Genomic DNA, 14,932 nt, shown 5'->3' on the forward strand with positions numbered 1-14,932 from the left:
TGTCAATTTTAGAGTGTATTCTAGGAGAGGAACATCCTAGAAGCAGGCCTTGAATTATGCAACCCATCTGTAAATCCCAGTACTTTAAATGTGGCAGGGAGCAAACCCAGTGATTCTAAGTAAATCTGCAAGTTATAACTTAAGTCCTATTTAATGAGTTGATTACTTTTCAGTGTGTTACACAGCTGTCAGATATGTACATGTTTCGCTGTATCAGCTATTTAAGTGTTCTTGGGACAAGGTAGTGTTCTTAACTGGATTCTTTACAAGTGGAGTGAGTGTTCAGTGCTCAGGAAGTTGTGTCCTTGTTGCTGCTTCTGAGAAGACAGATGTCAGAGTTGGACTCAATCAGCAGCAAGCTGGGATTGGAGAGAAGAGAAACTTCTGTGCTGCAAGTGCTTTCTTGCAATGAAGGAATCAAAACCCTTATAAGTTGCTTCTGAAAATTACTTTCTTGTGTCCAGTTAAATACCTTCTGTCTTATTTTAAGGCAGCTGAGTTATTTTGGTTGGAGATGCCTCATTATTTGAGGTTTTTTAGCATGTTTTCATTGTCCCAACCCGAATACCATACCAGAGTGCATTAAAATGGAAAAAATGTCTCATTTTCTTGGTGAAAGAAGGCTTGTTTTCTCAAGTCAGCAGAATTAATATCTCTGCTGTCAGGTGCAGTGGGACCAGTATCTCATCTTAAGGATACATCAGAATTCTTAACTGTTTGCTCTGATTCATAGCTTCTGCACCTCACATTATGTTCATCATCAGTATTTTAAGATATTTAAGACCTTCTGCTATTTGACCATTTTACAAATGAGCTTTACTTACCTTGTACTCACAGTTAGAGCTATTTACGTATTTTATACAGATTTGCTTTTCTGTTCTCTTAGGATCACCTGATTTGAGTTTGTGTATTAAATGCTAGAACTGTGTTTTACAGATCTGTAGGTTTTAATTTGGAGGAGCAACTTGTGTTTTCATCAGCCCCATACCAGTATGCATTGACTTGTTACCTTCTGTGTTGCATGCATAGGTGTGGAATTTCCTCCCAAAAGGAAAGTTGCTGACTGGACCGAAGTCTCCACTAAAACCCAGAGTGAGGAGAGTAAAGATAATATGAAGCTGAAGGCTTCTGAGAAAGAGCAGAATGGCTTTCAGAAAAAGGACAAAGGCAAAAGGAGCATTTGGAGTGCTGAGAGAGAAGCAGAACACACAGAGGACGAGTCTGCTTCCGAAGACGGCGGAAGCTCCCTGGATGAGGACTACAGCAGCGGCGATGAAGTGATGGAGGATGGCTACAAAGCCAAAATCCTCAGCTTCCTGCAGGATGCTTCCCTGAGTGAACTGACTCTGATTCCCCAGTGTTCTCAGAAAAAGGCTCAGAAGATAATAGCGCTCCGGCCCTTTAACAGCTGGGAGGCTCTGGTAGGTCTGCATTCTTCCTTTCCTATCCCCAGCCTGCCTAGAGTCAAGGTGGCTTCAGCCTAGGGAGGCTTAGATGGGTGGCCTTATCCTCATTGGGCTGAAATGCTATGTTCCTCCTAAGCCAATAGCATTTCAAATAGTGTCATATGACCTGATTTTGAATGAATTAAGGGGTGATTTTTCTGGAAAACTCAAGCTGATTGGCTGACATTACTGTCACTCACTCTGTAGCACAGAAAGTTGGTTGATTTCACTGCAGAAGGAGAAATTAGAGCTTTCACTTGAGACGGAGGTGTTTGCTAGCCTGTTCTGAGCTCTTGTAGCTGAAAACCCATGCAGGAGGGAAGAAAGTGGCAGGACCTTTACTGCAGACACTTGTGCAGCAGCAGCAGCAGCTTCCAGGGTAGCTCCATGATTAAAGAAGCCAGCATGGATATTTTCAGTTTCAGGCAAGAAATGGTCGTTCTCTCTTTTTTTTTTTTTCCTTCTTTTGTGCCTTTATTCTACTGCAGCTTAGTGTCTAGCATGGTTTTGCTAGCTAAGCAATGCAGCCATTTTTAGTGGAATGAGCTGCTGTGTTTTATTAATGAAAGGTAAAGCATCAAAAGGCTAAGCCACAATCCACCACTGAAGGGAAAACGGTATCTGCTGGTAAGTACATTATCTGCTGTCGCTTTGTTGTTACTTTCAGATGTTTAGCATGGCTTGTTTGTAGACTTCACATTTCATACAGTTTCATTTAACTGCAAGACCTCAGACCTCCTAAGAGCAATGTCCCGGTAAGAAATTTGAATTCTTACAATCTGTTACAGCAGATTGTCTTGATTTAATTTATTGGTACTTTGGATTTTAAAACAGTAACTGTGCACAGGCCTTTTTACAGAATAAATGATTTTTTTTCATCAGTGTGCATTCTGAACCCCCCCACTGATGTATGCAAGAACTTTTTCAATATGTGTAAAACAATATGTAATAACATCTGTTATTCAGTGTGTGAAATACATTACCATGAAAGAATAAGAGATACTAAACAGAATTTTAAGGAAAACAAAAGTGATCTTTGTGTGTTGTGTTGTAAGGGAAGGGGGGAGACAAAAGGACGATATGTGAAAAAAATAAGGTACTGGTATGCTGCGAAAGAAATCCGTTTTGCCCCAAGCCTTTGGCTTCTCACAGAACATCTGTCATACAGCTATTACTTTCTAAACTTGTTGGATTTTGTCTGAGCTTAATTCTTTGCAGAAGTATTTGCTACAGGGCTCTTTTCCTTTTCTGTGTTAAATATTTTACAGTTAAAAAAAAACACTGCATGGGCCTGTTTGCGTTCAGAATTTGTCTTTCATGAAGATTGCTGCTGTCAGCAGCCACATGTTTATGTAGTATTGTGAATACTTGCCCAGAGCAGAAGTGGTTTGCAGCAGATTTTAGCAGATGTTTTGTATCAGTGTGGATTTAATTGTTTATAAAGATCCAGTGGCTCAGTAACCCAGTGTTTTTCCTACCAATTAATAAGGGTCGTTAGAATAATGGGGAGAGCTGATTCAGTTAGAGCATTAAAGAAATTGGCTTAGTTTTAAGTCTCTTTTTATTGTAATGGTATCTTGTGTAACACAATCTGAAGTACTACAAGTTGTTACCACTTGTTCATTATTAGACTTGAGGAAGATATTAAGACTCTCACTCTGGTATTAAAAATAAAGCCTACTTACTTGTGAATCGAATGTTTTATTCCAGGAAAACATAAATGAGAATGTCTTTTATTCTAGATGGGTTTTTAAGTTGGACTAAGATATTTTGTTTCAAGAGAATTTAAATTAATTTCATAAGCTCATAAGATTAATAAGAGCACTTGGAAATACTTACTCTTGGAGTAGGTATTTCAAGTGCTTAACTTGATCCAGTAATGCTTAAAACACATAGAAAAAACTTAGTAGACATGGTTCTCAAAATAATTGGAAAGAGCTGAAATTGTCCTTGCTGACAAAGATTAATTCATTTGGCACTTTAGAAATGCCTATGCTGTAGGTCAAGTACATTTTCTAGGAGGAAACCTGGAATTTTTGCCTAATATCCAACATCAGATTTCTCTGGTACAGATTCAGGCCATTTCCTCGGGTCCTGTCCCTGTCACGACAGAGAAAAGATCTGTGATTGCATCTCTGCTTCCCCTTGTGAGGAAGTTGTGACTGCAGTGAGGTCTCCCTTCAGTCTCCTGTGTTGGCTTCTCACTTCTCTCTCCTGTTTGCTTTGAGATCCTGATGATACCCCACTGGCACACATTGTGGGCTAGCAGACAGCATGGTTGCTTTCCTTGATGGAAGCACTTCTAGGCACCAATTGCCCTTCCTCCTCACCCTAACTCCTCTATAAAACTTGCTGGTGCTTAATCATATTTGAACAGCATTCTCATTTCCCAGCTGTGGAATTGCCCAGTGTTGGAAATGGCAGCACGCAGCACCATTTCTCAGCAGGGAGGCTGTGAGCACAGTCACGTAAAGGCAGTACCTGCCTGCCTTCACTGCGTGCCAAGAAACAAAAGCAGAGCCTAGACTGGTGCCCAGAGGAGCTCAGCTGAGGTTTTGGGGTCTGGGTTGGTGGTCTTGCAATTTTCTGCTTCTTCTGGTAGATGTGGGAGAAGAACTGGAGAGGGTTTAATGCTGATCTGTTACTTTTTTTTTTTTTTAAGGTGTATAACTGTTACCTGTTTGGATTTCCTTTTAGTGTAAAAACATGTGTATCAGTGTGAGACTTGCTGTATCCTCCCATTTTTGTCATTCACAGTATTATTCTATCACAAAATAAGCTGTCTTAGCATTTAAAGACTTTGTGGTCTACAGAAATTCTTACAGAATACACACAAGTTAATGTGTGTGTTCTGGAAATGTAATGGAAAGTGTTACATTGAAATGCTGACCCAGTACATCACTTTTAGGGGAATGGGAGAACTGAGCTGTCAGAGGTTGATGTACTTGTCCATCATATTCTGTACACTGCAGCTCTATATGAGCTAGGAGGTACACACTCAAGGGAGAGTAGCTCCACCTTTGTCATCTCATTTTGTTTGGCTGCACATGTACAACTGCTCCAAAAACCAAACTCCAGAACCACATTGCACCAAAGCCAGCTGAAGGGAAGCAGCAAATGCATCAGGTTAGCAGTGGGAAACTGCTTACAGTTTGTTGATCAAGGCTGAAGCTGACTTTCACTCTTAGGCATTAAAGGGAAAGCCTTCATCATCTTGCAGGTGGTGTGAAGTAAGCCCAGGCAGAGTGTGCTGTGTGGCAATTCCAGTTGTGCTGGGAAAGCTCTTGGGTTCAGTTTCCATGATGGTCTCACATTTTTGGGCCTCATTTGAAAAAAGCTGAACTTGAGAGGGTGTCAGAACCTCTAGAAAGCAAAGGCCACCTGTGGATCTGCTTGGAGTTCTAAGCAGGGTAACACCCTGTGTTTCACATGCAAACCAGTGGCTAAAGTATTTCTTGTTGCAACTTGGATGTGGATGTTAATGTGCTGACATGAAACAATACAATTTCTGTTAATAACAGATGGCTCAATTCTCCACACCTTTATTTATGGATTACAGGATTTCTATTCATGCCAACCAAAGCTTTAGTCATCAAAACAAATGTCGAAATTTTGTAGGTGCCTATTAAAAACTGTGTTCTTTTTTATTTCTAAATAGAGGTCTCTATTTAGAAAATTTCTTTAGAGGTATTGAAATATGTACTTTAGCCTGGTCTAACCTAGGAGTGTTGGTAAACTTTCTGGAGTTTGTTTAAAATAAAAAAAACCCACAAAAAATACTTCAGGGCTGTAATTGCCTCACTCTGGTTATTTTTTTAAATATGCTTATAATGAAAACTGTTTTGTAAATTCTATTTTCAATCTGGTTATAGTCTTCACCTTAACAAAACTTGCTTTTACTCTGCAGTGTGACAATATTGGTGAGTTACTTAACACATAATAGCTGGATCATATGACTCCTTTTTTATGGAAGGAATTCTTGGAGGATATATAAGTCTTGTACTAAATTTTAACAGATCCTTGGTCTAAAATTCAGAAACATCTGTGTGAAAACTACTTCAGTTTTAATACAAGAATTCTGAATCCAAAGCATCTTGTATTCTTCAATTCTTTAAATCCATTATTAAACAAAAACCTGTTCTTTACAGTATGTATAAGTACTTGAGAAAATACTGCAATTATGAATATGACCCCAGTTACTGCAGAAATATTTTTAGTAGTAGGTTTTGCACTATCTGCAGGTGGCTGGCTCTACATGGAATTTAGGAGAAATCAATGGGCCTGAGGGGCCTGTTTGGATACAACTTGAGGCTGCTTGTCTCTGACATGTAAAATATTCATAATGTGATGAAGAACTGAAATTTAAAGGAAGGAAATACACTGTGAGTATAGTGTGGCCTTGAGGAAGCAAGTGGTGGAAGTAAGGGTTTTTGTACTGGCACTACTAGGTGACCACAAAAAACCTCGAACAATGCCTAAGTCCACTTTGACTCCCTTTGTGGCAGAGTTAAAATTGGAACCAAGTAATGCTGAGCCCCAGACAGACCCATCACAAAATGTCATAACCTTCGTTATAGAGTCATTTGTTTGCCTACATTATGCTTACATCTTCTGCCTTTGGTGTCTAATAGGGTCAGTTTAAAAGGGCATCTTAATGAAGATCAGTGCTTTTTTTTTTCTTCCTTTTGGGGTTTTGTTCTGTTAGTGTGCCTGGCCTTCAAAGCTGGCCTTTGCGCTGTGTGTTGCCACCTGTTAAGGATTTTGAGTTTAAAGTGCTTGTATTTTATATTAGAAGCTCTTCAGAGAATATATTATCACTTAAAATTTCAAGTTTCATAATGTGGGAAGCTGCAAAGATGACCTTCAGTATGGATTCACACAGTTTGCAGTGGGCCAAGTGTAAGGAGTATGTGGAATTTTGAGAGAAGTTGGGGATGCTATTGCTGTCTACTACTTGAGTTATTGCCTGCAGCAGCTGTGGATTTTCACTGCAATTGCTATTACCAGTGTTCATAGATTTTTAATAATTATTATTTTGCAGTTTACAAAAATGACGAAGACTTCTGGTTTGTCAGAGGATATAGTGTGGAACTGCAAGATACTGCTAAAGGAGAGAGATGTGGTTCTAAAGCTTATGAATAAATGTGAAGACATTTCCAATAAGCTGACAAAACAGGTAACCAGGATTACTAGAGATGGAGGATGTGGATGGAACATAGAGCAACCCTCCATTCTTAATCGCAGGTATCTCTCATTTTTATACTTTAGAAGGGTGTAGGACAATGAGGTATACTTGAAGACAGGAATTTTCAGAGCTGTAGTCTCTGAGAGTTGCAGATTTTTGATACTTGGTAGCTCTCAGTGAGAAAATCTAACAGATTTTTTTTAAAGTGTATCAGGAAAGCTGGGGGGCCGGATAAGAGCATGAAAAAATTGTAACAGTGTTTTCTCCAGTTTCTGGTGAATATAACAGCTAACTTCAATGGAATCATGAATTGTCAATTTATTTCAAATAAAAACCAAAGCAAACCTGTGTCTATAATGGGGGACAGATTTCAAATAGGATTTGATTGCAAAAATGCTAAGTTGGAACAAATCTAAGCAAACTGGGCAAGTTATCAGCTGAATGAAAGACATTGGTCAGGAAGTGCAGGTGTACCAAGTAATCTGGAACTCTGTATCCAGTTAGAGTGGCAGCTGGGATGTGTTGTGGGGAAAGATTTCCTTCAGAGAGAGGTAAATTGGTAAGGATCTCCAAATGGATATTAGAGGGAATGTAAATGGATATGGATATGTGGAGGGTATTATTCTAAGGGGTAGGAAATGTAGGGGTGTAGTGGGAATGGCCAAAGTAGGAACATGAATTCCAGCTGGATGCTGTTAGAAGCAGAAAGATTGTCAGCTGTGTGAAAATAAAACCCGGGAGGAAGTAGGAAGCCTTAGGAAGAAAGATGTCAGTGAGGCTTCTTCTTTGGAAAAAGTGCTGAACTGCGTAACTTGCTGTTGAGTGTGTTTTGTGGGTTGTGTGTTTGGGTTTTTCTTTGGTGCTGATGCAAACAGTAATTGTACAACAGAGCAAAATTAGGGATGCAGCTGCAAAAGGCCACTTAATTCATTGTGTATTTTAGGAATGAGTAGTTCTGTAACTGCTTTTATCTGGTTGTTTATCACTGATTGTAGAAGAGAAGTATTTCTTGTGTCACTCCCTTTGATCATTTAAGGTCTGTGAAAATGGAGATAAGCAACTCAGTTTGTGTACAGGTGTCTGATTAAGAAGGTTTGTGTTTTTCACTACACAAAGAGGTCTGGAGTGCATTAAAATAAAGGCAGTGTTAAATCTGCCAGTCTTGTGATTACAGTAAGTGTAAAGTTGTGTTTCAAGGAGAAATAAATAAAAGGTGGTAATAAGCTTGCTTGTTTTTAACAGTTTGAAACTGAAGCCATATCAGAAGATTGGTTTGAACTGGTTAGCTCTGCTGTATAAGCACAGACTGAATGGCATCTTGGCTGATGAAATGGTAAGCGTGAAACTGCTTATTTAAGAATCGTTAACATTTTGCAAGAAAGACTGTTAAATTCTTGCCTAGAAACCTTCAGGATATAAGTAATCCTAAATTGCAAACAGTTCTCCAAGATCTTAGAAGCTGCTGATTTTCCATTTGGAAATCAAAGGTAGCCTAAGATTCCATAGTGTCTTCTGGTGCAATGGAACTGGTTTCTACCACAACAGCTTATTTTCAAACCAGTGAGTTTAACAGCTCCTTGCCCAAAAATGTAATTAATTCTACAGCGTTTAGTGTAGTGACCCCCCCATTTTTTTCTCCATTTCTCCACCAGTTTCAAAACAGGCAGATAACAATACAGGAAAAACCAAGTGGGTAGAAACCTTCTCTGCTTCTCCAGAAGCAGCATTTCTACCATCTCTTCTCGTGGAACTCCTCATCAACGTTGAACTAAGAGAGAGAAGCTTATGGGTTTGAGGTTTTGTTAAATGCTGACACCACCTGTAGTTGTACAAAGGAAGAAACTTATTGATGTAGCTGCTGAATTTGTGTTCTGCTGATTTTAATCCTGGCTGCTGTTTGTCTTCTGATGAACCTTGAATGAAAGCCCTGCTTTGCCTTGCTGTTATTTAGGCAGTGTTTCTCAACTTCTCTATGTTTCATGTTAGTAAGAATATGGTTTTTTTTGTGGTAGATACATGAAATTTTTTAATTCATGATGCAGAAAATAGGAAGAATGAGTGTTGGCAGAAATATAATCTGATTCTTTAATCTCATTCCCATATTAAATTCCACTTCAGAAGTAGCTGGAATAGCCAGTTGTACAAGAGGCTCAAATGGAAATAAACATTTAGTTTCCAAGTAATCATTTTTCTGCACCATTAGCTCAGGAAGGTAAGTTTTTGGAGGAATTTGAGGGATGAACTTGAACTAAAATGAAAGACTTCATTAATTGAAAAGATGAATCTTTGTTCAAATATTGAGCTGAAAGGATAATGAAGTTTGACTGAGGTTGTACTTAAGAAGGAATTGTTTTCTCCAAAACTGGTTAATCAGAACAAATTTTCTAATCAGATTTCTCATCTTTACTGGGCCATCACTGCACTGTAATTTTTGTATGAGTTCAATACAATTTTATGTCATGCAGATTGTAAATTTTGTTTAAATGGATTTATTTTCTCTTAGGGCTTAGGAAAAACAATTCAAGCTATTGCATTTCTGGCTTATCTTTACCAAGAGGGCAATAAAGGTCCCCATTTGATAGTTGTGCCAGCTTCAACGTTAGGTAAGTTACAACCTTCAAAAATAATTTTGTTAGGGAAAAAAGAACCAAACCATCATGGGCATGTTGTAAAGCAAAGATAATTTAATGAAAGAAAATTTGATTTTCTTATGATGGTACTCAGCTCCTTAAGTAATTTGAATTGGAATGCAGACCATAGTGCAGGCATGCTTGTTCTGAATTAATTAGACTTAGTATGGAACTTTTTTAGACGACCTGTCTGCTTCGAAAAAAATGAAGCTGCTTGTTACAATCTGAACTTCTGTAGCAAAGTAGTCTTTTTACCTGTTGAATATTGGCTGAACTTGCTAGTCTTCAGGCTGTGCTTAGGGTTAGGTTTCATGACATTTTAAACACTCACTGGGGTTTTTTTTTGTCTTTACTGCACAGCATCTGTCAAAGCAGATGAAAATCCTAAAATGATAAAGCTGTCTGTTACTTGTGTGTTCTGATGGTTTTATAGCCTCAGTTGAAATTGGAGAGAGTGTGGTGGAATGAAATGTTAGCAAAGTGGATGAAGTTGATCAGAAAATGGTTTTTGATGGAGTAAAATTTGGATTTGTTGAATGACAGGGAAAGTAACAAATTGAATTTAGAAAGTAAATGCTGCTTTTAATACAAAATACGATTTGGACTTGAAAAATTTGTCTTGATACATCAGAAGAGTTTCCAGTTGTACAACTCCACTTTTTAAAATAACTCCTAATAATGCATATATTATGTAAAACTTGATGCGTACGTGAACAAAGATGCTTTTGTGAAGTCACTCTTAGAGTCCCAGTTGTAGAGGCAGGTTGTCAATGCCTGGGCAGTGCAGCTTGCTGGCAGTTTTCCTGACGCTTTTCCAGAGGTGTCTTCTAACCCCTGACCTGGGTCCCTCCCTTCCCAAGTGGCATTTCGCAGAGTTCCCCTCCTTCTGTGCTTTGGGGTCAGCACTTGTGTTGGCTGTCAGGCAGCTTCCCCTTGGGCACAGCAGTGTTGGCTGTGGCTGCTGTGCTGCTGCACACCTGGAGCTGCAGAGCTGGGATGTCTCAGGCCTCTGCCTGCTCCCAGAGGCACTGTCTCTCCTGGTGACATACTTCTGCAGGCAAGTACCAACAGATCAAGTGATTTGCTTTCTGGGGATTTAACTGTCTAGGGAAGAAACCAAGCTGCAGAGTCACACATTGTATTTATTTCACACAGTGGTTACAGACCATGCAGGGCCTGTTTCCTGCAGGAGTTTAAAGTGCAAGCTGGTTGAGTTACTAAAGCCCAGTTGGGGTTGATTCAGCTTCTTACTTAGCAGATTCACTTTCTTACTTAGCAGTTTTCCAGTTTTAAGACAGAAGGTCTCTCAACCTTCAGGAGAATTTAAAGGGATTTGCATTAAAATTGGATGTTTGGGTTGATGCTGAGGTGTGAAACAGCAAGACATAATAAATTATAAATGACTTGGGTTTTGTTTTAATGTTGTCTTACAGATAACTGGATAAGAGAAGTTCATCTGTGGTGTCCTGAACTGAATGTCCTCTTCTACTATGGTGAGGAATCTAGTTAAGAAGTGAATCCAGTAATGCAGTTGCTTGCATGGCCGATGTAACACAAGATGAATTGCTCATGGCAGTGTTGTTTTAAGACAGTTGTTAAGTACACAGATTTATTGGTGAATGATTTCTCTGCAGTGTTTTTAACTGTTACATGTATATAAATATATGTAGTTGTACTAGTTTTATGATTTGTCCTTCTTTAGGATCCCAAGAAGACAGGAAACATCTCAGGTTGGACATTCACAATAAAGTCGTTGATTTCAATGTGATTGTGACTACGTAAGTACAGTTAAAAAACTATATTAAAACACTACAAACAGGGAGCTTTAGTGAGGTCCTGCTGACCTCTAGTGGTACAAGAAACCAGACGGTTTTAGGAGTTGGGTTTCAGATAATGGTTAACTAGCTTTTATGACTATGTAAGAGATACTGTGCCATAGGTGCTTTAGATATGTCTGTCAGCATGTATATTACAGATAATATTACATCCTAATAGACTTGAGCAGACTTTTAGGAATCAGCACAATTTTAGATTTTTAGGTTATTGAGGGCATTGGCTCATCAAGTAAACTGAAATCCTTTGCCAGTAATAAACTATGTTGTGGTTGGTTACTTCCAGGCAGTTCTACTGCCCCTCATTTACTTTCTCCATAACTCTTATCAATATTAGAGAATTTAATTTGATTGTGATAACAGTGCATTCATTTTCAGAGAGAGACTTAAGTGCAAATGATATTTGTCTCTTGACAGATACAACTCTGCAATCAGCAGCTCGGATGATCGAGGACTCTTCCGCAGGCTGAAGCTTAACTATGCAATTTTTGATGAAGGTCATATGCTCAAGAACATGAGCTCCATCCGCTACCAGCACCTCATGACAATTAATGTAAGAGGTTTGGTTCTTCTGGGTTAGAGGGGATAGCTCCTGGCTTTTCTGTTTGGTAGTTACAAGCAGGGAGAAAGCAGGAATATTAACTGCAATGTTCTAATACACGTAACTTTAGAGGAACTACAGTATGCAAGTGGATTTAAGTGTTGGTGTGGTCTAAGGAGTGGATCCTGGACTGTGATCATTTCTGGGACATAAGCTCCCAAAGAAATGTAATAAATTTCTTGTACCATCATTACAATGGCGGTAGTGGTTGAGTTTCAGTATTAAGCAAAGATTAGTAAAGATTTTAAAGATGCTGTTCAGATTACTTGTGCTGAAAGTAATACTTTTTTGTAGTACTTAAGGACCTTCTCTGATAAGGCTAAGTGAAAAGAGCCGGCTTGAAAATATTTTTTTCTTGTGGATTGCAGCCTGAGTAAGTGGAGTTTTGAAAAATATTTAAGAACAGCTCTTCCTCTGAATAATACAATCCAGCACTGTAATATTTGTACAGTAATAATAAACTTAAGATCACTTACTGCATCTTATTTGTTAAGATCATGTTTTCATTAATAGCCTTTTTAAAATGCTAATCCTAAAGCAATAAAACTTGCTTGTACTTGCAATTCAAAACTTGTGCTTAAGTACTGCATGACATTAGAGAACTTGATATGGGAGCAGCAATTAGCACAGTCATCAGGAGGAAGAAAAAGTACCTCAGACAACAAAAGAAACCCAACAACAATAACCAAAATGAAGCCCAAACAGAAAAATCAAGAAGCCTAATAGATCCAGGAATGCTTTTTTAATTGTCTTAGATTGGTGCACAGTTCCCCACAGATCTGTAAACAGTTTTGCTGACTTAACAAGGAAATTATTCCATGAGTTCCAAATCTATAAGTTTAAAAATTTATCATTTAAACCAAGTTAATTTCCTCACTTCTCCATAGCTGTGGTTTTTTTGCCAATAATATGTTTCTTGTTGCTCTTTACACTTTGGACAAACAGGCCAAGAATCGCTTGCTGCTAACGGGGACTCCAGTTCAAAATAATCTGTTGGAATTGATGTCCCTCTTGAATTTTGTCATGCCCCATATGTTCAGCAGTAGCACAAGTGAAATTCGAAGGATGTTCTCTTCAAAAACAGTGAGTACAATGAATTCTCTTCTTGAAAATAACTTTTTGCTAGAAGATTGCTATTGCTACATAACTTGTTTTATTGGTATCTTATGGAAGAAGGTAATGTGATTATGAAAATCTAGAGAATGAAATAATTGAGTAAACCTTTTAAATTAAAATATCCTGCAACAGAGTATCTTGGAATATTAATGGTCAGGTCAAGTATGTCTGTTTTGGCTCGGGTTTTCATCAGGTTAGAGAAGTTAAGGTGGTGGTGTTATAGGTGAAAACTTCACACTGCAATTGAATTCTTTCAATGTTTTCCTTAGAAGAGTGCTGAAGAACAAAGCATATATGAGAAGGAGAGAATTGCACATGCGAAGCAGATAATAAAGCCATTCATCTTGAGAAGAGTAAAAGATGAGGTAACATTTTATCTTTAGAATGATGGCTTTGTGTTATCAAAAAGCCTGGTAATCTCTGAGACCAAACACTATAATATGAGATTGAATTACTTACTGATCTTAAAAAATGTTAATGGGCACTTGCAGACTTCAGTGGTCTAAAGGGGGTAATGCTGATTAGTAGGGGAGCAGATCCCAAGTATTGCATATAATATTTATTATTTCATGCAGTTCTCGAGTGTGCAGACCATGTTACTTGATGGGGAGATTGATGTATAATCTAGGTCAAGACCTGGGTTGAATTGCTGCCCAAGTTAGTGAAGTTGCAAACAGTGAAAGGAGCTGGGATGAGGAGAATTAACAGAGTATCATAACAGCTACACGACAGTGCAGAATTACTGATGGTTCACAACAATACAGGTTTTATCTGGTATCATTTTGTTTTGTCAGGTCCTTAAACAACTACCTCCCAAAAAAGATCTCATTGAACTGTGTGCCATGTCTGATAAACAGGAACAGCTCTACTTGGCTCTCTTAAACAAGCTCAAGAAAACCATTAACAGTAATGGTATGTAAGGGCCTCTTTTCCTTTTGGTGGATTTTGTCATGCTAAGACATATGTTGAACATGTCTACAGTCTTTGCTTTGTAGAAATGTCTAATGTCCATAAACTGTCTATATCCCTTCTATGAATTTGTTTGAATTTCAGCTAACAGGTGTATTTTCAAACTGAGTTCTTGCAAACAAAGCTCCGCTGAGAAATAAGTGTTTCAGATGGTTCTTTTCAATAGTAGTACAAAGATGTCTTCTTTGTTTTCAGAGAAAAACTCTGATATGGGAAATGCAATGATGCAACTTAGAAAAATGGCCAATCACCCACTTTTGCATCGTCAGTACTACACAAATGACAAGCTCAGGGCAATGTCCACCCTCATGCTGAAGGTAAGGGGATGAGATTCAGAAGCAATCCTTCATTGCTCAGAATTTCTAATGCAAACTTGTTTCTTTCTGTGTTTTGTTGTCAGGCTTCTGGTCAAAAATGTGTCTTTGCCAAACTTAATTCATTGTTGCTGCTTTTTATTTTTCTCCATCTATCCAGTGCTCTAATCAAGCTCTGTAGGTATTTAACACTGATTTTTGTATCATTAGAATGGAGAGAACAGTTGTGGGTCTGCAGTCATCTCCTTTTCATAAACTCTGCCTTAGCGCCTCTTCCCTCCACCCCAGAATTTAAAGCCAGAATGTTTATGGAAAAAATTTTAGGTGGGCACTTAAGTTTAGTAGTTTTCTGAGTAACAAGAACTGAGTAGTACAGAGCTAAAATAAGGAAGGCTTAAGTATTGATCTGTTAAGGATTTTTTTTTTAATTTGTATGAGGTTAATGCCTGAGGAGCTTGGGGGAAATTGTTGATTATGTCTAAAATATTTTTTAAAATCTCAGCATGGAACAGGTGCTCTAAAATAGTTGGAGCTGGATTTGAATATTCTTCAGCTTTGTTTTAAAGTGAAGCCAGACAAGGTTGAGGAAGCAGGAAGTGACCCATTGATTTATGAAGGATTTTTCTCTTTTTACTCCCATACCATCATACTGTCCAGATGTGGCTTTTTTTTCTTCCTTCTTCCAGGCATGACATCCCTCTACCCACCCTACATCTTGGGCTGGGCTTTCAATGTTTTCTACCATCTATCCAAGGGTTGGACCTCCCTTTTAGGGAATGTGTCTTTAGGGGAAGAGGTCTGATAAAGGGGTAAAAAGTCATAGGGCTTGATGGGAAGTAG

The 14,932-nt window shown here is 38.4% G+C and overlaps 1 protein-coding gene across 2 annotated transcripts in view; it reads left to right on the forward strand.

Moving 5' to 3' along the window:
• SMARCAD1 (SWI/SNF-related, matrix-associated actin-dependent regulator of chromatin, subfamily a, containing DEAD/H box 1) overlaps positions 1–14,932 on the forward strand; it is a 40,635-nt gene that overhangs the window by 21,440 nt on the left and 4,263 nt on the right. Inside the window, exons 9-19 of one of the 2 annotated variants that reach the window (XM_009101303.4) lie at positions 1,030–1,421; positions 6,487–6,689; positions 7,873–7,963; positions 9,134–9,233; positions 10,694–10,753; positions 10,963–11,038; positions 11,510–11,645; positions 12,639–12,776; positions 13,079–13,174; positions 13,604–13,721; positions 13,974–14,095. In XM_009101303.4, the coding sequence (XP_009099551.1) occupies positions 1,030–1,421; positions 6,487–6,689; positions 7,873–7,963; positions 9,134–9,233; positions 10,694–10,753; positions 10,963–11,038; positions 11,510–11,645; positions 12,639–12,776; positions 13,079–13,174; positions 13,604–13,721; positions 13,974–14,095 (1,532 nt within the window). Of the gene's footprint in view, positions 1–1,029; positions 1,422–1,658; positions 2,073–6,486; positions 6,690–7,872; positions 7,964–9,133; positions 9,234–10,693; positions 10,754–10,962; positions 11,039–11,509; positions 11,646–12,638; positions 12,777–13,078; positions 13,175–13,603; positions 13,722–13,973; positions 14,096–14,932 lie in introns of those variants that run through there. The other variant, XM_030238956.2, reaches the window with a different exon arrangement.

The sequence above is a fragment of the Serinus canaria genome, chromosome 4 (genome assembly GCF_022539315.1).
Source record: "Serinus canaria isolate serCan28SL12 chromosome 4, serCan2020, whole genome shotgun sequence".
Classification (NCBI taxonomy): Eukaryota; Metazoa; Chordata; class Aves; order Passeriformes; family Fringillidae; genus Serinus; species Serinus canaria.